The following is a 24137-nucleotide window of genomic DNA, read 5'->3' as shown; positions in this document are numbered from 1 at the left end:
TAATTTCATTATGGTCCCTCTAAATCAGGGTTTTTTGATGATCACAGGACTCCCTGCAGTTTTCTTCTCAGTCAAAATTATTACTTTTATCCTTCTTTTATGAATATATATGTATATTCCTCCTCCTGCATCTTGTAATTTATGCCCCCTTTTATTTATTTATATATCACACCACGTTGCCATTGCTGCTGTTTTCTTTGCGTGCGCGTTACCACAGTAAATGTCTTCATTAAAATGGCGCCGGAGTCTGCGCATGTGCATACCATCTCCGGCGCCATTTTATTGAAAACCCAGTGGAGAAGACTGAGCGGCATCGGCACATGCGCAATTTTTTTTTTTACATCTGTGCACGCCAATGCCGCTCTTAAGCGGGCTTTACACGCTACGAGATCGCTACAGCGATCTCGTTGGGGTCACGGATTTTGTGACGCACATCCGGCCGCTGTAGCGATATCGTTGTGTGTAACTCCTAGGAGCAATTTTGGGTAGTTGCAAAAACGTCCAAAATTTCTCCTCGTTGACATGGGGGTCCATTCTCAAATATCGCTGCTGTCACATGGGCGAAGTTGATCCTCGTCCCTGCGGCAGCACACATCGCTACGTGTGACACCGCAGGAACAAGGAACCTCTCCTTACCTGCCACACGCCAGCAATGAGGAAGGAAGGAGGTGGGCGGGGATGTTCGTCCCACTTATCTCCGCCCCTCCGCTATGATTGGCCGGCTGCTTAGTGACGTCGCTGTGATGCCAAACGCCCCTCCCCCTTGAGGGAGGGATTGTTCGGCAGTCACAGTGACGACGACGACCAGGTAAGTGCGTGTGGCGCTGCCGTAGTGATAATGTTCGCTGCGACAGCGATCACCAAATATCACCATAACTATATGGGCGGGTGCTATCACGCTCGCCAGCGCTAGCATCGGCTAGACGATGTTGCAGCGTGTAAAGCCCGCTTTAGTCTTCTCCACAGTGTCTTCAATAAAATGGCGCCGGAGATCATGGTACGCGAATGCACAGACTACAGCGCCATTTTAATAAAGACATGATTACTGTGGCAATGCTCACATGCGACCAGCAGTAGCAATTGCGGCACAATATTTAAATAATGGAAAGGGGCTTAAAATACAAGAAGCAGAAGGACCCACAAAGGTCCGCACCGCTGCATATGCACACGTCACTCATAGTACAGTGCATTTCTGCAACTTTGAAGATATTTCAGCAACCAAACATCTGATCTTTCAACAAAAGGAATGCGTGGATTCAGCATCTTATTGCGTGTATGGCACTATCTTTACTTCAAATAGCAAAATCATTGGTGGTTGGTTCCCTTTATTGTATGTTTGGAGCTAACCTTCAAATGGGTGGGCATAAGAGAGAATATTGTCCCCAAGAAATTACCGTACGTCATGATATTTGTAAAAAGTTATGTCATTGGGATGCTATGGTCAGACATAAAGTTCAGAGCCTGTTTTCAGGAAGTCCCTGTGGATAAGCTTTTCAACCCATGATTTGATGATATTTTGTTCAAAAGTATTTAATTGCTGAAATTTCCAAAGATCATATCTGATTATGAGCAGGCAAGTCTTACATACAGTACAACCGAAAACATGGACCAGCACAGATGTTGGTATAAGTGTGTCGTCTCCATGCAGAGTACCAACATTCTAAGAGACCTTGTGTCTGATCCTGATTAAATAACAGACTACAGGCGTACGTTGATAGCCACCTTGAGACAATTATGTATCAAGGCAGCTCCCTCATCGTCACTCAATTATATAGGCATTTCTTGGACATACAGTTAGGTCCAGAAATATTTGGACAGTGACACAAGTTTTGTTATTTTAGCTGTTTACAAAAACATGTTCAGAAATACAATTATATATATATAATATGGGCTGAAAGTGCACACTCCCAGCTGCAATATGAGAGTTTTCACATCCAAATCGGAGAAAGGGTTTAGGAATCATAGTTCTGTAATGCATAGCCTCCTCTTTTTCAAGGGACCAAAAGTAATTGGACAAGGGACTCTAAGGGCTGCAATTAACTCTGAAGGCATCTCCCTCGTTAACCTGTAATCAATGAAGTAGTTAAAAGGTCTGGGGTTGATTACAGGTGTGTGGTTTTGCATTTGGAAGCTGTTGCTGTGACCAGACAACATGCGGTCTAAGGAACTCTCAATTGAGGTGAAGCAGAACATCCTGAGGCTGAAAAAAAAGAAAAAATCCATCAGAGAGATAGCAGACATGTTTGGAGTAGCAAAATCAACAGTCGGGTACATTCTGAGAAAAAAGGAATTGACTGGTGAGCTTGGGAACTCAAAAAGGCCTGGGCGTCCACGGATGACAACAGTGGTGGATGATCGCCGCATACTTTCTTTGTTGAAGAAGAACCCGTTCACAACATCAACTGAAGTCCAGAACACTCTCAGTGAAGTAGGTGTATCTGTCTCTAAGTCAACAGTAAAGAGAAGACTCCATGAAAGTAAATACAAAGGGTTCACATCTAGATGCAAACCATTCATCAATTCCAAAAATAGACAGGCCAGAGTTAAATTTGCTGAAAAACACCTCATGAAGCCAGCTTAGTTCTGGAAAAGTATTCTATGGACAGATGAGACCAAGATCAACCTGTACCAGAATGATGGGAAGAAAAAAGTTTGGAGAAGAAAGGGAACGGCACATGATCCAAGGCACACCACATCCTCTGTAAAACATGGTGGAGGCAACGTGATGGCATGGGCATGCATGGCTTTCAATGGCACTGGGTCACTTGTGTTTATTGATGACATAACAGCAGACAAGAGTAGCCGGATGAATTCTGAAGTGTACCGGGATATACTTTCAGCCCAGATTCAGCCAAATGCCGCAAAGTTGATCGGACGGCGCTTCATAGTACAGATGGACAATGACCCCAAGCATACAGCCAAAGCTACCCAGGAGTTCATGAGTGCAAAAAAGTGGAACATTCTGCAATGACCAAGTCAATCACCAGATCTTAACCCAATTGAGCATGCATTTCACTTGCTCAAATCCAGACTTAAGACGGAAAGACCCACAAACAAGCAAGACCTGAAGGCTGCGGCTGTAAAGGCCTGGCAAAGCATTAAGAAGGAGGAAACCCAGCGTTTGGTGATGTCCATGGGTTCCAGACTTAAGGCAGTGATTGCCTCCAAAGGATTCGCAACAAAATATTGAAAATAAAAATATTTTGTTTGGGTTTGGTTTATTTGTCCAATTACTTTTGACCTCCTAAAATGTGGAGTGTTTGTAAAGAAATGTGTACAATTCCTACAATTTCTATCAGATATTTCTGTTCAAACCTTCAAATTAAACGTTACAATCTGCACTTGAATTCTGTTGTAGAGGTTTCATTTCAAATCCAATGTGGTGGCATGCAGAGCCCAACTCGCGAAAATTGTGTCACTGTCCAAAGATTTCTGGACCTAACTGTACATTGTAGCATCCTAATTGGCTCAGCTTATCTCTTACATATCTTATTGGCTAAATGTTTGTATCTTTTGCACCCAGCTTTAAAGGTGGTGTCACACACAGCGACGATGACAACGACGTCGCTGCTACGTCACCATTTTCTGTGACGTAGCAGCGACATCCTGTTGCTGTGTGTGACATCCAGCAACGAGCTAGCCCCTGCTGTGAGGTCGCCGCTCGTTGCTAAATGTCCAGCTTCATTTTTTGGTCGTCGCTCTCCCGCTGTGACGCACACATCGCTGTGTGTGACAGCGAGAGAAGCGAAGAAATGAAGCGAGCAGGGAGCAGGAGCCGGCATCTGACAGCTGTGGTAAGCTGTAACCAGGGTAAACATCGGGTAACCAAGGGAAGACCTTACTCTGGTTACCCGATATTTACCTTCGTTACCAGCATCAGCCGCTCTCGCTGCCAGTGCCGGCTCCCTGCTCTCTGCACATGTAGCACAGCGGCGCGTGTCGTTATGATCGCTGCTGCGTCTGCTGTGTTTGACAGCTAAGCAGCGATCATAACAGCGACTTACAAGGTCGCTGTTGCGTCACAGAAAATGGTGACATAACAGCGACATCGTTGTTGCTTTCGCTGTGTGTGAACCCAGCTTAAGAGTCTGGGTATGACATACACTTCTTGGTTTCAAATTCCTTAGCTTGTCTTAAGGGCCTATAAGACAACAGCATTGTTTAATACTAACTATTCGCTCGTCTATTGCTATCTTGTCATTCTCTTACATACAAGCTCATTATTACACAAGCAAATGTTTGCCCGAAAGATTGCTGTTGCAGTCGATGGAAAGTCACTAGTCTTTCATAAAACCATGTATTATACCTGAAGATCAGACCAAGATTTTAGCATCTGGGGTTGATGTTTCCGAGAATGCAATGTGTTGACGAGGTGGTAGTGACACTGTGAAATTGTATGTCAACAAGCAATAATTTTTAAGCGTTGAAAGATCTGGTTTCACACGAGTTGTACGAAATTACATTCGCTACCAGCTATTACACACTGTGAATATTGCTTTGTTTCGAACAATATTGCAACTTTCCGCGCAATTTTTGCCCCATGTTATAATGGCCATAGTTTTGATTTAAACAAAGACATGTATGTGGTTCTTCGTATCGTTAAAAAATAAAAAAATTGAATCCATTACACAGGGAGGAGAAATATACATACACACAAACATGCACTTGAAATGGAGTTAAGAGGTAATCATTATACTTTCGATCCTGCTATGCAATGTGTAGGTGCACATTCACAATGTGGCTGCAAAGACTAACACAATCTCAAATAAAAACAATGAATATATACCCTGCAGTAAGTAAGGAAATTGTAGTAATTAGTGATGAGCGGACTCGCAGATACCCAAGACCGACGGGTCTAACTGTGTTTAAAAAAAAAAAACCCCAACAAAAAAACAGTTCCAGCCCAGGATTGATCCCGGGTATCTGGCCAGACGCTGGTCCCCATATAAGTCTAAGGGGACCACAATTCGGCTATTATAAATAGTCATAGAAAAGATAGGGTGATAGGAACAGGCGCACTATACTTACCGAGTCTCCGGCACGGCTGTAACTGCTCCCACGGCCGCTTATTCCCTTCCGGGGTCACTCATTACCTTCATTGCGTATACACTGCCTTCCCCAGCCACTGGCGTCGGTGATTAGTTGCAGTCAGATGTGCCCCCACACTGAGTGGCAGCTGACTGCTTCCAATGACAGACATTATGTGCATGTATCGTGGTATAAAAATAAATAAATATACAATTTGGGATAGGGTCCCCTGTATCATGATACCCAGCACAGATAAAGCATGGAAGGAAAAAACCTTTTCAGCTCACCCGTTTATATGCTTCCCAGGTTCCAGCCGGATGCTCTCAGTCCACCGGACAGGAGGGTCCGTGATACAAGGTTAGTAGGAAAAAGGGAGTTGTGGGACCCAGCACCGATTTTTCAAAAGGTAAAATTCAGAAACTTTATTTTATCATATAAAAGGTCATAATACAAAAAATTCCAAAAGATACGTCATTTAGCCAAATGACATATCTTTTGGAATTTTCGGTATTATGACCTTTTATATGATAAAATAAAGTTTCTGAAATTTACCTTTTGGAATTGGTGCTGGGTCCCTCCCTTTTGCTACTAACAGATAAAGCATACAGCTGCAGCTCCCAGCCGTGCACTTATCTTGACTGTGTATCAAAATAAGAGGAACCACATGCAACTTTTTTTTTTTTTAAATTGTTTAAATAAATCATTTTAAAACCAACGTGTTGTCCCCCTCAATTTTGATACCCAGCCAAGATAAAGCTCGACAGCCATGGGCTGATATTCGCAGGCTGGGGAGACCCATGCTTATTGGGCCCCCCAGGCTAAAAATAGCAGCCTACAGTCACCCAGGATTACTGTATCCATTAGATGCGACAATCCCAGAACTTTACCTGGCTCTTCTCGATTGCCCTGGTGTCGTGGCATTCGGGGTTATAATTGGTTAATCACAGTTCATAGCTGCCACTAAGCCCTAGATTAGTAATGGGAGGTGTCTGAGACCACCCCATTACAAATCTGTAAGTGAAAAGAAATAAACACAAACACCAAAAAAATCCTTTATTTGAAATAAAATACAAAATAAGCACCCTCTTTCACCCCTTTATTAACCTCCAAAACACCCGGGTCCAATGTAATCCACATGAGGTCTCACAACAATTCCAGTTCTGCTACATCTGAAGTCACAGCACGCGATCATGGAACATGACCGTCCTCTGTGGACTTCAGGCAGAGAATTAGCAGCGATAAACGGTGACGTTGGAGGTTCCCACAGTCCTCCACCTGTGACCACAGGTAATCTGACCTCAGGTGGCTTCATTAAACTTAGTAACTTCACCTGAGGGGAGGTCACTGAGTTTATTGAAGTAACCTAAGGTCAAGTTACCTGCGGTCACAGGTATAGGATTGTGGAAACTTCCAGCTGTGGCCGCAACTAACCTGAGTGACGTCACTGCTCATCACTACTCAGTCACTACCTCAAGTCCACAGCGTCTGGTCATGTTCCATGATTGCGTGCTGTGACCGCAGATGTAGCAGAACTGGAATTGTTGTGGGACCTCATGTGGGTTACGTCGGACCTGCAGAGGTGTTGTTGGGGTTCATAAAGGGGAGAAAGAGGGTGCTTTTTTGTATTTTATTTCAAATAAAGGATTTTTTTGGTGTTTGTGTTTATTTACTTTCACTTACATATTAGTAATAGGGGATCTCATAGATGCCTCCCACTACTAATCTAGGGCTTAGTGTCAGCTGTGAGCTGACCATAACCCCTTATTACCCCGATTGCCACCGCACCAGGGCATTCAGGAAGAGCCAGGTAAAGTGCTGGTATTTTGCATCTAATGGATGTGACAATTCTAGGCAGCTGCAGGCTGCTATTTTTAGGCAGGGAAGGCCCAATAAGCATGTGTCTCCCCAGTCTGAGGATACCAGCCCCCAGCTGTCAGCCTTTTATCTTGAATGATTCAAAAATGGGGGGTACCTCACGTAGTTTTTTTTAAAAAAATGTTTATTGAATTTTTTTTTTTTTTAAATTAAAACGCATATGGTTCCTTTTTATTTTGATGCACAGCCACGATAAGTGCACAGCTGGGGTCTGCAGCCTGTAGCCGTATGCTTTTTCTGTGATGGGTATCATAATACTGGGGAAACCTACACCAAATATTTTATTTATCTATTTTTACTGTACAATATAGACTCGCAGACAGTCCCTGATTGGACACGTCAGATGCTGTCACACAGGTTGGGCACGCGTTTGACTGCAACCAATCACAAATCCCAGCGGATGGGGGAAGCAGTGCATACCCATGAAGGATAATGCCCAGCCCCAGAAGGGAATGAGCGGACCTGGAAGCAGTGACAGCCGTAGCTGAGACTCTGTACGTATGATGCGCTTGCTTTATTTTTTTGTCTTTATTTTTCCTTTTTTTTTTTTTTTTTTTTTTATTACCAGAGTGCCAGATCTGGATCAATGCCCGGAATTCCCTAAGGCACTCGGGTACCTTTTGAACTCGCGCTGGTCTGGACTTTATAGTCCGGGTCCGCCCATCACTAGTAGTAATACATGTAAAAAAAACAAAGGGTACTTGGTTAAGACTCTTTTCATCAAAAAGTACCCCATGTTTTTTACATATATTTCTAATAATTTACTTACTGCAGGACATTTATTAATTGTTTTTATTCTAGTTACATACAGTGTATATACATGGGAATCTTTTTTGATTTCCTGCATTTACATACAAGTAAAACAGAGAACCAATTAGACTAGTACCTGCTGTCATTTTTCTTCAGTGGATCATCAGTCCATGTCAAATGGCACTGGTGTGACATATTTTAGTTGCATAATTCATACAAGTTTTTTTCCTTTCCATACTGTTTTTTTATGTTGGCACATGAACATCCCAACATGACCACATCCTATGATATCCGGAAGAATCTTCCATTTTAATCACATAAATTCAGTTTCCTAATTTGTCTAAAAATTGTCATGTTTCCATACGTCTTTGTAATGCTCGTTATTTTCTGATCATTGTTTCCTTTCCTTTTCTTTTTTTTTTTTTTTTAACAACATACAACGATATAGAAATCTATTCCTCCTCCCATCCCTCCTCCTCCCAAAGAGGAGAGTTTTGCATGGCGTCCACATACTAACACTAAATTTTCTTACCTAAAACCAGTGCCTATTTTGGATGGGCTTTACCTAAGTGCCCCCAAGCCCTATACACCGCATGTTTTGGGCGCACCTCACTATTCTACAACCGGCGTTTCTGCTTTTCACCAAGAAGTCTCTTCTGACCAGCCTGACATCCCTGCCTCTCACTCTGAAGTTGAGCACGTTGATAGTAGTTCCCTGCTGCCAAACACGTCACCACAACACCAGCCTAGTGAGTCAAGCGGTGCAGTCAGAAGTGTTGCTGGAATGAATTTGAGTCATGAGCCCAAAGCCGATAAAAAGGTCAGCAGTCTATATGTAGCTTGTTTATCTAACAGCACTGACCCAGCTGCATCTGAAAATCCCACCAGCGTTGCACATGATAAAACAGAGGGTGCTGAATTGGGAGCTGATGTAACTAAATCACCAGCCACGAACATTGTTTCTTCAATAATAGACACCGGAAAATCCCCACCTCCCGTCCCTCCCAGGCCATTCTTTGACCCTGTCCCAAGTAAAGATTCTTTTAGCGATGGTGAAATAGATACTTTCTGGAGTCAATGTCCTCTACATCGAGAAATGGGACGCACAGAGCCAGATACACAGCATCCTGCTGGCCGTGTCAACATGACTGCAAAGGAACCCTACTATACATCAAAGCCTAAACAAGCCCCTGGGGCGCAGAGATTCCGTGGCATGGTACTTGTTTTCCTGTATTTATGCACCTTGAGTTTGACGTTACTTCTTAATCATCACTAACCATGTCCTGTTTTGTCTTTTTTTTTTTTTTTTTTTTTTTTATGTGTAGCCTAACATTTTTGTCACATTTCCAGTAAATTGATACTATCTTTTGACACAATTTTAAATTGTTTTGTCTGTATTTCAGCACTTTTTTTTTTCTCTTCACATTACTCATTCTTTCCAGAGAGTTGAGGCTTTTGTATTAAGAACGATGAAAGCTCTTGATGTGATTTGTATTTGGTATACTTAATAACTGTTTTTACTCTTTATGTCTATTGCTGTTTAGTGCTGCGTGTCACAATGGTGCACTCTCTCTCTCTAAGCCTCTGCAGCATGGTTTTATTGGACATGTGAACGCGTGTCTTCTCACAGCTGCACACTTTACGTATATCAGTTTCCGCTGTGCGTAACGACACCTTATTTCCCACAGGATGGCACTGCAGTCACAGCCCAGCCTGAGGTTATAGTAGTCCCACTCATCCAGGTTAAAGTTGAAAGAGAGCAAGAATCCACTTCGAGCACTCCACCACCACCTCTTGTACCCGCTGGCAAACTCTCCCCAGAACCTGCCACCTCTAACTTGGCTTTTCCGACACTTGATGATTTTATACCCCCTCATCTGCAAAAGGGATCAAATCCTAGCTCTCCCAATATTTCTATATCAAACAATCTGCCGTCTTGCTCTCCGCCTCCTTCACCGGTTCCACCGGTAACGGAGGACTCGCACAGAGTCTCGGAACTTGATAACAGTGGAGCCATCTTACACACAGTAAGCTGCCGATACCTTCACTATGTACTCACAACATAAGATTTCTTTACTAGCTTACTAAGTACCAACTGGTCAATTCCTCCCTCTTGCCAGAAAGCATGACTAACCGTATCTCCCTCTGTTCTGTGATGCATGGACTCCTAACTGTTTTTTTGTCTAACAGTGGTGTCAATGATGTCTGTTGTCTTTGTGTTTTTTTTGGAAATGGTGGTTGTCTTACTATAAATCATAATGAAAATCATATAATGGTGTTAGACACTGAACCGTTATATGGAACTGTAAACAAATTGTGCTATGTGTGTCATGCCGTCCTGAATGTCTTCCACTCTGCAGGCGATAGCACACCTGTTTTGCATAGTTGAAGTGACTCTACAGGCGTCTAGTTGTCTCTGTCCGGCGTGACGATGCAAAGCTTATTTTTCTACTTGTCCCAATGAAGCCAAGTGAAGTGATCCAGTTTCATTAGATACTGCATGTGTTTGCATGTCTGACTAGTTACTGTTAAAAAGATCCTGTCACTCTTTTCACAAACTAGGTAAATAATCTAACCGAGTGTGCTATGTCCAAACGCAATTGGACGTCCGTAGAACTTATTTGAGAGATGATTTTATTTTCTAGATCGTTAATTGAATTACCTGTGTTTTGTTTCCAGGAGCCTGTTACAGAAGACTTTCTTGTTTCCAGCTTGAGCAATGATAAACCTTCTTCTTTTGCACCTATAAGCAGACCTTCTGTGTATCCATCTACTACCACTGTAAATCCCACCATAGTACTTTTGCAGCACAATCGAGGTAAGGTTACCTGTAGGCATGAATGTAGCCATGAGATGGGTTCTTCATATTGAGGTTTTATGCTTTTTACAACATTAAAGTATATTTTCTATATAATTTTCTTTACCAATTTTGTAAACATTTCTGTAATAATCCTTACTTTACTGTTTCCCCTTCCCTATATCATATCCGGACAGTCCAGGAAGCTACCCAGATGTAGCAGTTGCCAATAATTTGACAGCTGTGGCATGCTATGGCACTAGTGTAGCGTGCCTACTTTATTTGTGTAGTGTGCTTCATATTCAGATGGAATGAGATCCAAAGAGCTACACAAATAGTGTTGTGGTAGCTACTACATCTGTAGGCATTTGGTGGCATCCTCAACGAAAACGCTGCCTTAGCTCCCCTATTTACACCTTCCACATGAGCAAATCAAGCAGCTCTTCAATGCCATAAACCAATCAATACTAACTAAATCTCAGCTTCTTGAGCCCCGGTGATTGTGATGTAGATAGGTGGACATTTTCTTCAACTACCGTAATTACTGAACCCACAGATTTAGGCCCCAATTCGTCTGGTGTTCTGTCTGTCAGTCTTCATGGAGGCAGCGCTAGAGTTAGGGGTGCTTCACACATAGCGAGATCGCTACCGAAATCGCTGCTACGGCACGGTTTTGGTGACACAACAGTGACCTCATTAGCGATCTCGCTGTGTGTGACACTGAGCAGCGATCTGGCCCCTGCTGCGAGATCGCTGCTCGTTACACACAGCCCTGGTTCGTTTTCTTCAAAGGCGCTCTCCCGCTGTGACACACAGATCGCTGTGTGTGACAGCGAGAGAGCGACGAAATTTAGCGAGCAGGGAGCAGGAGCCGGCATCTGGTAGCTGCGGTAAGCTGTAACCAGGGTAAACATCAGGTAACCAAGGTGGTTACCTGATATTTACCTTAGTTACCAGCCTCCGCAGCTCTCACGCTGCCTGTGCTGCCGGCTCCGGCTCTCTGCACATGTAGCTGCTGTACACATCGGGTTAATTAACCCGATGTGTACAGTAGCTAGGAGAGCAAGGAGCCAGCGCTAAGCAGTGTGCGCGGCTCCCTGCTCTCTGCACATGTAGCTGCAGTACACATCGGGTTAATTAACCCGATGTGTACTGTAGCTAGGAGAGCAAGGAGCCAGCGCTAAGCAGTGTGCGCGGCTCCCTGCTCTCTGCACATGTAGCGATGTTATGATCGCTGCTGCGTCGCTGTGTTTGACAGCTAAGCAGCGATCATAACAGCGACTTACCAGGTCGCTGTTACGTCACAGAAAATGGTGACGTAACAGCGACGTCGTTGTCGCTGTCGCTATGTGTGAAGCACCCCTAAGAGGCACCAAATTCATTAATAGGCATGTGCAGCTTAAAGGGGAATTCTCAAGGTGTCTCTTGAGCAGCTCACACAATTTATTCTCCTCATCTTCCTTACTTTTTGGTTTCTAGCAATGCTGGCTCTCCTCCTTGAGTGACCGTAGAACTGTAGTATTAGTAAAGGTCCAGTCACACTAAGCAACTTACCAGCGATCCCAACAACGATAGGGATCGCTGGTAAGTTGCTAGGAGGTTGCTGGTGAGATGTCACACTGCGACGCTCCAGCGATCCCACCAGCAACCTGACCTGGCAGGGATCGCTGGAGCGTGGCTACACGAGTTGCTGGTGAGCTCACCAGCAACCAGTGACCAGCCCCCAGCGCCGCGTGGAAGATGCTGCGCTTGGTAACTAAGGTAAATATCGGGTAACCAACCCGATATTTACCTTGGTTACCAGCGCACGGAGCTACACGTGCAGAGAGCAGGGAGCAGCGCACACCGCTTAGCACTGGCTCCTTGCTCTCCTAGTTACAGCACACATCGGGTTAATTACCCGATGTGTACTGCAGCTAAATGTGCACAGAGCAGGGAGCAGCGCACAATGCTTAGCGCTGGCTCCTTGCTCTCATAGCTACAGCACACATCGGGTTAATTAACCCGATGTGTCCTGCAGCTACATGTGCACAGAGCAGGAGCCGGCACTGACAGTGAGAGCGGCGGAGGCTGGTAACAAAGGTAAATATCGGGTAACCAAGGACAGGGCTTCTTGGTTACCCGATGTTTACTGTGGTTACCAGCCTCCGCATAAGCCGGCTCCTGCTGCCTGCACATTTAGTTTAGCGATCTGTGCTTCACAGCGGGACAGCAACAACTAAAAAATGGCCCAGGACATTCAGCAACAACCAACGACCTCACAGCAGGGGCCAGGTTGTTGCTGGATGTCACACACAGCAACATCGCTAGCAACGTCACAAAAGTTGTTCGTTAGCAGTGATGTTGCTAGCGATGTTGCTTAGTGTGACGGGGCCTTTAAACTATAAAGCTCAGCACAAGTCCTGCTATAACATATTCAGCTATCAGTTGCTTGTTCTGAAGTCTACTGCTATCACTATATTTACACATAGAGATAACAAGGCATTTGAATAAAGGCCCCGTCACACTAAGCAACATCGCTAGCAACATCGCTGCTAACGAACAACTTTTGTGACGTAGCAGTGATGTTGCTAGTGATGTCGCTGTGTGTGACATCCAGCAACAACCTGGCCCCTGCTGTGAGATCGTTGGTTGTTGCTGAATGTCCTGGGCCATTTTTTAGTTGTTGCTCTCCCGCTGTGCAGCACAGATCGCTGTATGTGACAGCCAGACGGCAACAACTAAATGTGCAGTGAGCAGGAGCCGGCTTCTGCGGACACTGGTAACCACAGTAAACATCGGGTAACCAAGAAGCCCTGTCCTTGGTTACCCGATATTTACCTTTGTTACCAACCTCCGCCGCTCTCACTGTCAGTGCCGGCTCCTGCTCTGTGCACATGTAGCTGCAGCACACATCGGGTAATTAACCCGATGTGTGCTGTAACTAGGAGAGCAAGGAGCCAGCGCTCAGTGTGCGCTGCTCCCTGATCTCTGCACATGTAGCTGCGTGCACTGGTAACCAAGGTAAATATCGGGTTGGTTACCCGATATTTACCTTAGTTACCAAGCGCAGCATCTTCCACACGGCGCTCAGGGCTGGTCACTGGTTGCTGGTGAGCTCACCAGCAACCCATGTAGCGACGCTCCAGCGATCCCTGCCAGGTCAGGTTGCTGGTGGGATCGCTGGAGCGTCGCAGTGTGACATCTCACCAGCAACCTCCTAGCAACTTACCAGCGATCCCTATCGTTGTTGGGATCGCTGGTAAGTTGCTTAGTGTGACTGGACCTTAAGCCTGCAGCTCCATACAGTCAGTGAGAGCAGAGAGTGAAGATTAACAGACCTGTTCTGAGGGCTGGTGATTTATAACTGCATCTCTTCAGAAGGTGGGAGGGAGGTGTGCAGCAAACTGTTTTAAACAAATCAACGGGCTGGAGAAAGCTTACTAGGATGTTAAGAGTTGTTAATAATAATAATAATAATAATAATAATAATAATAATTAATTAATAATAACAACTCTATTTCCATGCTTTCTAGCTAATTAATGCAATTTAAGAACTTGAGAACACCCATTTGAATGAATTTTGTGCATCTTTCAGCTGTTGTGTGACTGAAATAATGAAAACAAAAATTTATGTACTCTATTTAGACGGAAATTTTATTTTGTCAAAACGTTGGTAGAGCTTGCTGAAACTGTAGTGAAATCACCAAAAGTTGCACAAGTACAAATTGCTCAAAAAAAACTTGCATCAATTCTGTTGTCCTCCAGACTTCTGTAATAAATAGATGAATCGGGGATATAGACTTCATTTATGTTTCACTATCTTCATGTTTGTAAAATTTGTAGTATTCCCTCAATTTAGCAGTTCATTGTGAAGAAAATGCTTCTATGAAGGCTGACAATTATATGTGAATGTCAGATATATGGTAAATATTTCTGCCCGCAAAGCAGTTTTTGCTGTTATCCTTGAGGCTATGTGCGCACTGGGAAATGAAATTTCCTTGCGTAAATTCCGCAGGCTCACAAAGATGTTATCACCTGCGGAAAAAATCCGCACCAAATTCCGCACCAAAATCCGCATGCGGATTGTCGCGTTTTGTTGCGGATTTGGTGCGGAATTGGTGCGGTTTTTCCGCAAGCTGTTCCCTGCGTGATTTTTACATTAGATTAGGGAAAACCCGCAGCTACCTGCGGAAAAGAAGTGACATGCACTTGTTTTTGCTGCGGGATTTCCGCAGCAAAACATGCAGCTGTCAAATTCTGCCTAGTGCGCACAGGATTTTTTTTCTCCATAGGATTTGCTGGTGATTCACTGCAGAGATGTTATGAACATTTTCTGCAGCAAAACATGCAGCAAATCCGCGGAAAATCCGCGGCAAAATCCGGTAAGTGCGCACATAGCCTAAAGGTTATACTGGGATTAGATCATATGGGCTCTAATTGCTCTTCCAGAGACACAGGATTGCTAGTTGACCTTCCACTGCCTATTTTCCACCCATCCGCCTATGGAATGTCACAGTATCTTTAGACAGAGTTGTTTCATCAGGATATTAACTATGACATACTTTCCATGCCTTCAAGAACCTAGCTGTGTTTTCTCTTTGCCAGCACATTTACAGTTATATCCAGAATTATTTGGACAGTGACACAAGTTTTAGCATTTTAGCGGTTTACCCAAACATATTCAAGATACAGTTATATTATCAATATGGGTGTAAAATGCAGATTATCAACTTTAATGTGAGGGTATTCACATCCTAATTGGAGGAAGGGTTTAGGAATTACAGCTCTTCAAAAAGAGGCAGCTAGTTATTAAAGGTACCAAAAGTAATTGGACAATTATCCCAAAAGCTCTTTTGTGGGGCACTCCACGTTCTTTCACCTGCGTGCCCCCTGACTGCTGTGCCCTGTTAGTCAAATAAGGGTTAATTTTGTCCCACGTAATACCCACTGCCTCCACCCCTATGATGGTTTTTTTCCCCTCCTACTTCAGTCTCCATAAATTCACTGCCTTTTCCTGCTTTCGGCCTCTCTTCCTTGCGAGACCCGGAGCTGATCTACCACCCCTTGTTTTTATGTTGTATTTTTGTGCCTCACCAAGTCACAGCGGTTTCTAGGTAAAACACAAAGACGTTAGTGCATCGGGAGTCCAGTCGGAGCACACCGCTTCGTTGCTAATGGTTTACCAGGCTGGTTGCCCGATGACGAGAAATCTGTGGCCGACCTCTATCCACAAAAAGATGAGTGTTGTCGTTTTATCTACCTCTCCGGTAAAGAGTTATGTTAACAGTTACAGATGTGTAGCGTGGTTAGTATGTGGGACTTTGTTCGGGACGCAGCAGTCAATGAGCTACATGATCTTTCCCCACATTAATCCCTCATCAATTAAGCAGGTGAACGGTCTGGAGCTGATTCCAGATGTGGCATGTGCATTTGAAGGCTGTTGTTGTGAACCCACAACATGCGGTCAAGAGAGCTCCCAATGAAAAAGCTACAGACCATCATTAGGCTGAATAAAAGAAGAAATCCATCAGCAGAGAGATTGCAGAAATGTCAAGTGTGGCTAAATCAACAATTTGGTACAATCTGCATATAAATGAGTGCAGTAGTGAACTTGAGAACTCAAAAAGACCTGGACATCCACAGAAGACAACAGTGGTAGATGATCAGACTCCTTTAAAAAAACCCTTCACAATGTTCACCCAAGTGAAGAAGCCTTTGCAGGAAGTAGTTGTTTCAGTTTCTAAGTCTACTATAAAGTGAAGATTAATGATATAAATGAGAGCTGGGAATTCTTCACACTTATGCTATTCATTTCCACATGTACCATGATCTTAAAAAAAAAAAAAAAAAGTGGAGTGATGATCATTGTTTGGATTATTGTAAAGAAAAGACATCATGAGAGCAAATACAGAGGGTTCATCACAAGCTGCAAACCATTAATTAGCCTTGAAAATAGGCCAGATTAGACTTTGCCAAAAACATCTAAAGGAGCCTCCCAGTTCTGTAAAAGCATTTTTTTTGAACAGATGAAATGAAGATCAACCTATACCAGAATGGTGGGAAGGAGAAAGCATAGAGAAGGTTTGGAATGGCTCATAATTGGTGATTTGTAAAGGTCCGGATACACGTTGGTTAAAAAGTACCCGAGTGCCAGCCCAGAGTTCTCAGGGAACTCTAGGTAACAATACGGGTATGGTAACTTGGGTAATAAAAAAATAAATAAAGGAGACCTAAAGAAAATAAGAATAAAGCGAGTGCTTTATAGATACTGGTCTCCGGCACGACTGTACCTGCTTCTAGAGCCGCTCATTCTACTAATGAGGCCGCTCTTTTACCTTTATACATATTCACTGCTTCCCCCGTCCACTGGCAGTCCTGGCATCTGTGATTGGTTGCAGTCAGACGCTCCCCTAGCCTGTGTGACAGCGTGTCTCACTGCTTGCAATCACAGGCTCTGTCTGCGAGTCTTTAGCGTGGTGTAAAAATTTATAAAATTGGCGTAGGGTCCCCCCATATTATGATATCCAGCACAGATAAAGCATATGGCTACAGGCTGCAGCCCCCAGCCGTGCGCGTTATGAAAATTGTATTTATGGTAAAGTTACTTTGTGCATTTATATCCATTCAGGGGCTCAAAAGTAATTGAGCCCCTGAAATGAGGAGGCTTTGTAAAAAGAAAAAATGGTTGCAATTCTTCAATATTTCACAATATATTTTTGTTCAACCCCTTTAATGAAACCTTAAAATCTCCGCTTCAATTGCATCTTGGTTGTTTAATGTTAAATAAAAAGTAGTGGCATGCAGAGGCCAAATCATGAACATTTGATCACTGTCCAAATATTTCTGGACCTAACAGTAAATATATGATCACCTCCAACCACTGATCACAAAACCAAGGCCCTGAAGTTCCCTGATTGAATGAAACAGTAGTAAATGTGTGGCGAATGCTCGCTATCTGAGAGCTGTGGACATACAGCTCCCTATTGGAGGTCTTTGGCCCTCCCATTCTCCTCATTGGTATGGTCTCACCATCTGGACCACAATGATCATACATTGACCATCCATTATGTGGATAGGTAGGTAATGTTTATGTGACAACCCTGGTGGTGACATTGGGTCAGTCCTAATTACCCTTTCCCAGTTTTCCCTCTGCATCGGGGCTTTCCCAGTCACCCAGCTGTAATTAGGGGAATGAGGCTCGGAGTGCCAATATACAAGGTAATACAGTGAAGGTGATGGAGCACTTAGTGTGGGGTCCCGGGGGTCAGAGATTGTGATTACATATCCTAGCGATTTGCCATGACTGATTGATATGGGAATGCTCCTTGTACAGACAATTGCCTGTGTTAGGCTTTGGTTACATGAACTTGGATTCATATGTGAATTGCAAATTGAAGTTAAAAATGGTCAAAAATTGAAAGTGTGTTGTGACTCTAATATTAAAATGATTTGCAAGCAACTTAAGATCACTATGTCTGCCTACCATAAATATATTCATTAATTTACAATAAAAAAAGTTGTGTGATTATAGTAGACCAAGAGAGATTGTATTGATACATTGCAAACACAATTTAATCTTGACAGTCAAATTGCCAATGACCGTATATGACAAAGTAGAAATATTAAAGGGAATCTGTCACCGTATTTTTGCCACCTAATCTGGGAGCAACGTAGCATAAGGGCAGAGATCCTGATTCCAGCAGTGTGTCACTTATTAGGCTGCTTAGTGAAGTTTGGATAAAATCATTGTTTTATCATCAGGAGATTACCACTAGAGGACTGTTAAAACTGCTGCCTTGTAGTCCTCCATAATCATGAACTCTGTATAACCCCGCCTCCACCACTCATTGTTAGCTTTCTTTGTTCATTGTTCTTAGGCGGGCTTTGCACACTACGACATCGCAGGTGTGATGTCGGTGGGGTCAAATCGAAAGTGACGCACATCCGGCGTCGCAGTTGATATCGTAGTGTGCAGATCCGTTTTGATACGATGAATGAGCGCAAAAGCGTTGTTATCGTATCATCGGTGTAGGGTCCGACATTTCCATAATGCCGGTGCAGCGACAGGTACGATGTAGTTCCTCATTTATGCGGCAGCACACATCGTAGTGTGTGAAGCCGCAGGAGCGAGGAACATCTCCTTATCTGCATCCTGGCTGCAATGAGGAAGAACGGAGGTGGGCGGGATGTTTACGTCCCGCTCATATCCGCCCCGCCGCTGCTATTGGCCGCCTGCCGTGTGACGTCGCTGTGATGCCGCATGACCCGCCCCCTTAGGAAGGAGGTGGTTCGCCGGCCAGAGCGACGTCGCAGGGCAGGTAAGTGCATGTGAAGCTGCCATAGCGATAATATTCGCTACGCCAGCAATCACAAGATATCGCTGCTGCGACAGGGACGGGGACTATCGCGCTCGACATCGCAGAATCGGCTTGTAATGTCGCAGCGTACAAAGTACCCCTTAGGCAGAATGCTGCTAATCAGTGGTGTCGCCGGGGTTATAAAGAGCTCAGCATTCAGAGAACTGCTAGAACTGCAGCAGTGAAAATGACGATTTTTATCACAATAACAGCACTCAGCCCCAGGTAGTGACACATTTCTGGAATTGGGGTCTCCAACTTTACACCTCTCCCAAGAACCTAGTGACACATACCCTTTTAAAGGAGTTTTCTGGTTTCATAAAACACTTTACCCCGGGCTGCAAGTGGTTTTTGAAAAGATAAACAAAAAACCATATGCTTTAATAATTCTACCCAAGTCAATCATTGAACCTCTACTGCTGCTTTTATTGTCTGCAGCGCTGACAGAACATTGATACCGCTGCAGCCAGATGCTGATCGAAGAGATTGTACCCAATTTGACAGCACAAGTCACTCGAAGCCGGAGCCCACTGATTGGCTGCAGTGTTGTCAACATGATGTCAGCGCTGCAGACAATAACCAATACCAAAAGCAGCGGTGGAGACGCAGGTCTTGAAACTGGGAAAGTGAGTAATGCACAGTTTATTAGTTTTTTTTAAACAAACTGCAGCCGTAAGACAGGGGCTTTCCAAAACCAGAAACCCCCTTTACCACCCAGTCTACTGTACTATACTAATGTCTCTGGGGCTGCCGCAGACCTGTTATTTATTTTAGCTGTTGTACTTTGTTCGTTAATGGCTCATTTACACTTAGCAAATATTGATATAATTCAAGGGAAAATAACCAAACTAAGCAAATTAATTCTGTAAAAGTTAAGTCGAAATAACCAAAGGCTTGTGATTTGTATCATTTATATCAAGGTTTTATCCTAAGCTAACATGGAAATGATTCTTGTAGAGGATGTTAGCACAATATCGTCATCATTGTCATTTCAGATATGAGATATCACCAATTGCTTGCATAGTAAAATTGCTGCATGTAAATGGACCTTTGTCTCAGAGTATATACCATTCACCTGATTTCTATACACGATCTCCTAATGTAAATGTTCATGGATTGAGCCATTCTTTCTATGTCTGCTGTGCACCCTTTTCCTCTGTGTCACTTGCCATTATGATCCACCATTCACAGACTATTGTGTATAGCTAGTATGTGGCGTGCATGATAAACTGACTGTCTTACACTTATTTCTCTGCTTTTTTTTATCACAGAGCAGCAAAAACGGCTTAGTAGCTTGCCAGGTATGACACCAATGCCATTCACGCTTGTCATTTGCTTTTGCATCTGTTTGGTAGAATTATTTTATTAGATTTCATCCTTATCTGCCCTTTTCTGGTAAAGATGTGGTTCCCTATTGAATATTCAGCACTTTCCTCCCATAAAAAAAACAAAGGCAGGTAAAATTGGAAAACTAGATTTACATAAAACCCGTATGTTAGTCTAAACCTTTATATCACTACCAGGAAACGCCTTACATCACACTGTTACATATTAATTGAGAGATCAACTATATAGTTTAACATTATTGCAACTATTGTGAGTCAATAAAGGCAACCAGCAGTCTAAAGGCCGCTTTACATGCAACGACATCGCTGACGCGATGTCGTTGGGGTCACGGAATTTGGGACACGCATCCGCTCTCATTAGCGACGTCGTTGCGTGTGACACATATGAGCGACCGCTAACGAGCGATAATACTCACCTTGTTCCCAAATATTGTTGCTTTTTCAGGACGCAGGTTGTTTGTCGTTCCTGCGGCAGCACACATCGCTGTGTGTGACACCGCAGGAACGAGGAACCACATCGTACCTGCGGCCGCCCGCAATAAGGAAGGAGGTGGGCGTGATGTTTGTCCCGCTCATCTCCGCCCTCTCCGCTTCTATTTGACGGCCGCTTGGTGACGTTGCTGTGACGCCGAACGAACTGCCCCCTTAGAAAGGAGGCGGTTCGCCGGTCACAGCGACGTCGCTAGGCAGGTAAGTAGTGTGACGGGTCCGAGCGATGTTGTGCGCCACGGACAGCGATTTGCCTGTGACGCACAACCAATGGGGGCGGTACGCACACTAGAGATATCGGTAACGATATTGCAGCGTGTAAAGCGGCCTTTAGGCTGAGTTCACATGTCTAGTATTCATCCGTTAAAACAGATCCTGTAACAAAAAAGTTGGGCAAACACAACTTTTTTTTGTCATTTTTGAAAAAATTGATTTTTACAGCATCCGTTTTTTAACATTGGAGTCTTTGGAGAACGGATCCGTTACCGGATTTCTAGTTATCTTCCATTTGAAAAGGATCCAGTAAGGGAAAAACCTATGACTAAATAACAATCCAATGTTAAAAAAACGTATCATGCAAAAATCAATATTTTCAGAAAGGACAGAAAAGATGTGTTCGCACAACTTTTTTGCCAAAGGATCTGTACTAACACATAATAACTGGACATGTGAACTCCGCATAATCTGCCAACACCATGTTATGGAGCAGGGGGAGCTGAGCAGATTGATATGTACTGTTGTGGGAAGAGATTCAGGTTACTTTGTATTTTAATCATTTAAATCTCAGCTCACTTGATGCTTATCATCATTATAAATTTGATTTCATAAATCAATAGTGCACATGGAAATAAAAAACTTTGTAATATATCTTATCAGAGAAGTCGTTGTCTTTCTCCTCCTGGACTGATCTTTCACTTTGTACACTCTGTACGAGATCTTCAGTAAATTTTCCCATTACTTGAGATAGTATGATTGTCATTTCAATAAGAACTTCCAGCAGAATAACTGTGTCTGCCTCTATATCTGCCTCCTTCTTCCCCTTTCTATAGAAAGCATCGACTGCCATCTCCTATCTCAGTAATAGGAAAGTCTTCACTGAATACAGATTTTACCTCAGAATTGAGAATGAAAGCTCAATCCATGAGGAGAATGAAGCGGATGTCTCTGATAAGATCTATTCCAAAGTTGCTTATTTTCATTTGTACTATTCATTTTTTAAATAAAAATGAAACTGCTGATTTACTCTTTATGCTCTTCCCAACATATTGCTTCCATTTATATCATATGTTAGTTCTCTGAAACAGGCTCTGAAATTTAAGTCTGCTTTCTTGCTGGCAAATGATGGCTGTGTTGGGACGCCTCCAGATGTAATTTTATGTCATACGTATATTACCAGTGTTTTTCATGAGTCACACTATGATAGTCTGTGGAGTGGTCCACACAAAAGCACAGAGACTTGCTCGATATCGATCCGAGTGTTTGACAGCAATCAAATTCCATCCATGTGCTGTCCATTTTTCATGGACGGATAGAAGAAGCTTGAGAATCTTTCATTTTTTTTTTTTCATGCCAAATGATAAAACTCTTGACTAAGGCTATGTGCGCACTTACCGGATTTTGCCGCGGATTTTCCGCGGATTTGCTGCATGTTTCGCTGCAGAAAATGTTCATAACATCTCTGCAGTGAATCACCAGCAAATCCTATGGAGAAAAAAAATCCTGTGCGCACTGGGCGGAATTTGACAGCTGCATGTTTTGCTGCGGGAATCCCGCAGCAAAAACAAGTGCATGTCACTTCTTTTCCGCACATCGCTGCGGGATTTTACTCCATTGACTCAATGTTAATCATGAAATCCTGCAGGGAATAACGCAGGCAGCAAATTCTGTGCGGTTCACTGCGTTTCCTTGCGTTATTCCCTGCGGTATTTCACGGTTTACCTCCGGTAATGTGCATCACTTGCTTGCGGTTTTGCAGGGAAGTGATGTCATTACAGGAAGAGGAAGCAAAGCAGAGAGTAAACACACACAGATCACAGACATAGAACACATCACAGACACAGACACATAGACACATAGAACACACATAGAAATCAAACGGAAATATAGAAAACAAAGAACGTGGGCTCCGCTGCATATTTACCGTCCAGCCGAGGTAAGCACACAGCGGCGGCCCGGTATTCTCAGGCTGGGGAGGGAGAGGGGCAGGTTAATGTCCCCCGCCTCACTCCCCCTCCCGCAGCCGAGAATATCAGCCGCAGCTGCCCCGGCACTGTCGCATGCATTATGCGACAAATACCGGCGTGTCCTCGGCTCTTCTTGCCACCGTGTAGCAGTGGCAGCAAGGTAATACAAGGGGTTAATGATGGTGGGGGACCACCGCCATTAACCCCAGGCTTGATCATGGCAGCGTCTATGTGACAGCTGACATGATCAACCCGTAAGTAAAGTGAAGAAAAACAGACACCGAAAAATCCTTTATTTTAAATAAAACCAACAAGCCTCGTTCACCCTTTTATTAACCCCCCCCAAACAAAGCTCCGACATAATCCACAGCTCCGGCTCCGGCGTCCTGCACTGCTGACATCCAGCCGCGACTGTCACAGACACAGGCTGAATGCAGCAGACAGCAGAAGTAATTACCGGTCATTTCCCACGGCCGGTAATGTGAACTCACTGCCGACCGTGGGAAATGCAGCGATCTGTCATCTATCTATCTATCCCTCTGTCTGTCTATCTATCTATCCCTCTATCTATCCCTCTGTCTATCTATCTATCCCTCTATCTATTCTTCTGTCTATCTACTATCTCAGAATTAAATGTTTTTTTTTTTTTCAATGTGCTTTATTGCATTGAATGCAATAAAGCACATCCCAACCCGCACGCGGCAAAACCGCGGCAATACCGCGAATAATACCGCGGTAAAACCGCGGCAAACCGCACGCGGTTTTCGGGTGCGGTTTCCCGCGGTTTTTTACCGCGGGTGCGGTAATCTTTGAGAGGATGCGGAATTTTCACAAGAAAATTCCATTTCCCAGTGCGCACAGAGCCTAAAACCGGGTTGACACGAATGTATGTTCACTCGTGTGAAAGAATTGGGCCAATTATGCTAATGACACTCCACTCAAACTTAAGGTACTTTCACACATAGCGAGATCGCTGTTGAGTCACAGACCTTGCCAGCGCTCTCGCTACGTTTGACACATAGCAGCGACCAGGCCCCTGCTGTGAGATCGCTGGTCGTGTCGGAATGGCCTGGACCACTTTTTGATCGTCGAGGTCCTGCTGGGCAGAATGCATCGGTGTGTTTGACGCCTTACCAACGACCTCATTGACGATTCAGAGCTCACACACGTACCACTGAGATCGTTATACAGGTCGCTATGGTTGCTGTGTCGTTCGGAAGATCTGACTGTTTGACATCTCACCAGCGACCACATAGCGACTTACCAGCGATCCTTATCATGTCGTATCATTTTCGGGATCGCTGGAGAGTCGTTAAATGTGACGGGGGCT

General features: G+C 44.0%; 1 protein-coding gene across 7 annotated transcripts in view; it reads left to right on the top strand.

Moving 5' to 3' along the window:
• The window catches only part of SORBS1 (sorbin and SH3 domain containing 1), a 583014-nt gene that overhangs the window by 442273 nt on the left and 116604 nt on the right, over nucleotides 1–24137 (top strand). For all 7 annotated transcript variants that reach the window (XM_075348809.1, XM_075348810.1, XM_075348812.1 and 4 more), the window contains exons 11-14: nucleotides 8102–8869; nucleotides 9342–9680; nucleotides 10333–10471; nucleotides 20061–20090. In XM_075348809.1, coding sequence (XP_075204924.1) covers nucleotides 8102–8869; nucleotides 9342–9680; nucleotides 10333–10471; nucleotides 20061–20090 — 1276 coding nt within the window. The remainder of the gene's footprint in view (nucleotides 1–8101; nucleotides 8870–9341; nucleotides 9681–10332; nucleotides 10472–20060; nucleotides 20091–24137) is intronic.

This window comes from Anomaloglossus baeobatrachus, chromosome 5 (assembly GCF_048569485.1).
Source record: "Anomaloglossus baeobatrachus isolate aAnoBae1 chromosome 5, aAnoBae1.hap1, whole genome shotgun sequence".
NCBI lineage: Eukaryota > Metazoa > Chordata > Amphibia > Anura > Aromobatidae > Anomaloglossus > Anomaloglossus baeobatrachus.
The sequence above is the reverse complement of the archived record's forward strand: the minus strand, read 5'-3'. Positions and strand labels throughout refer to the sequence as shown.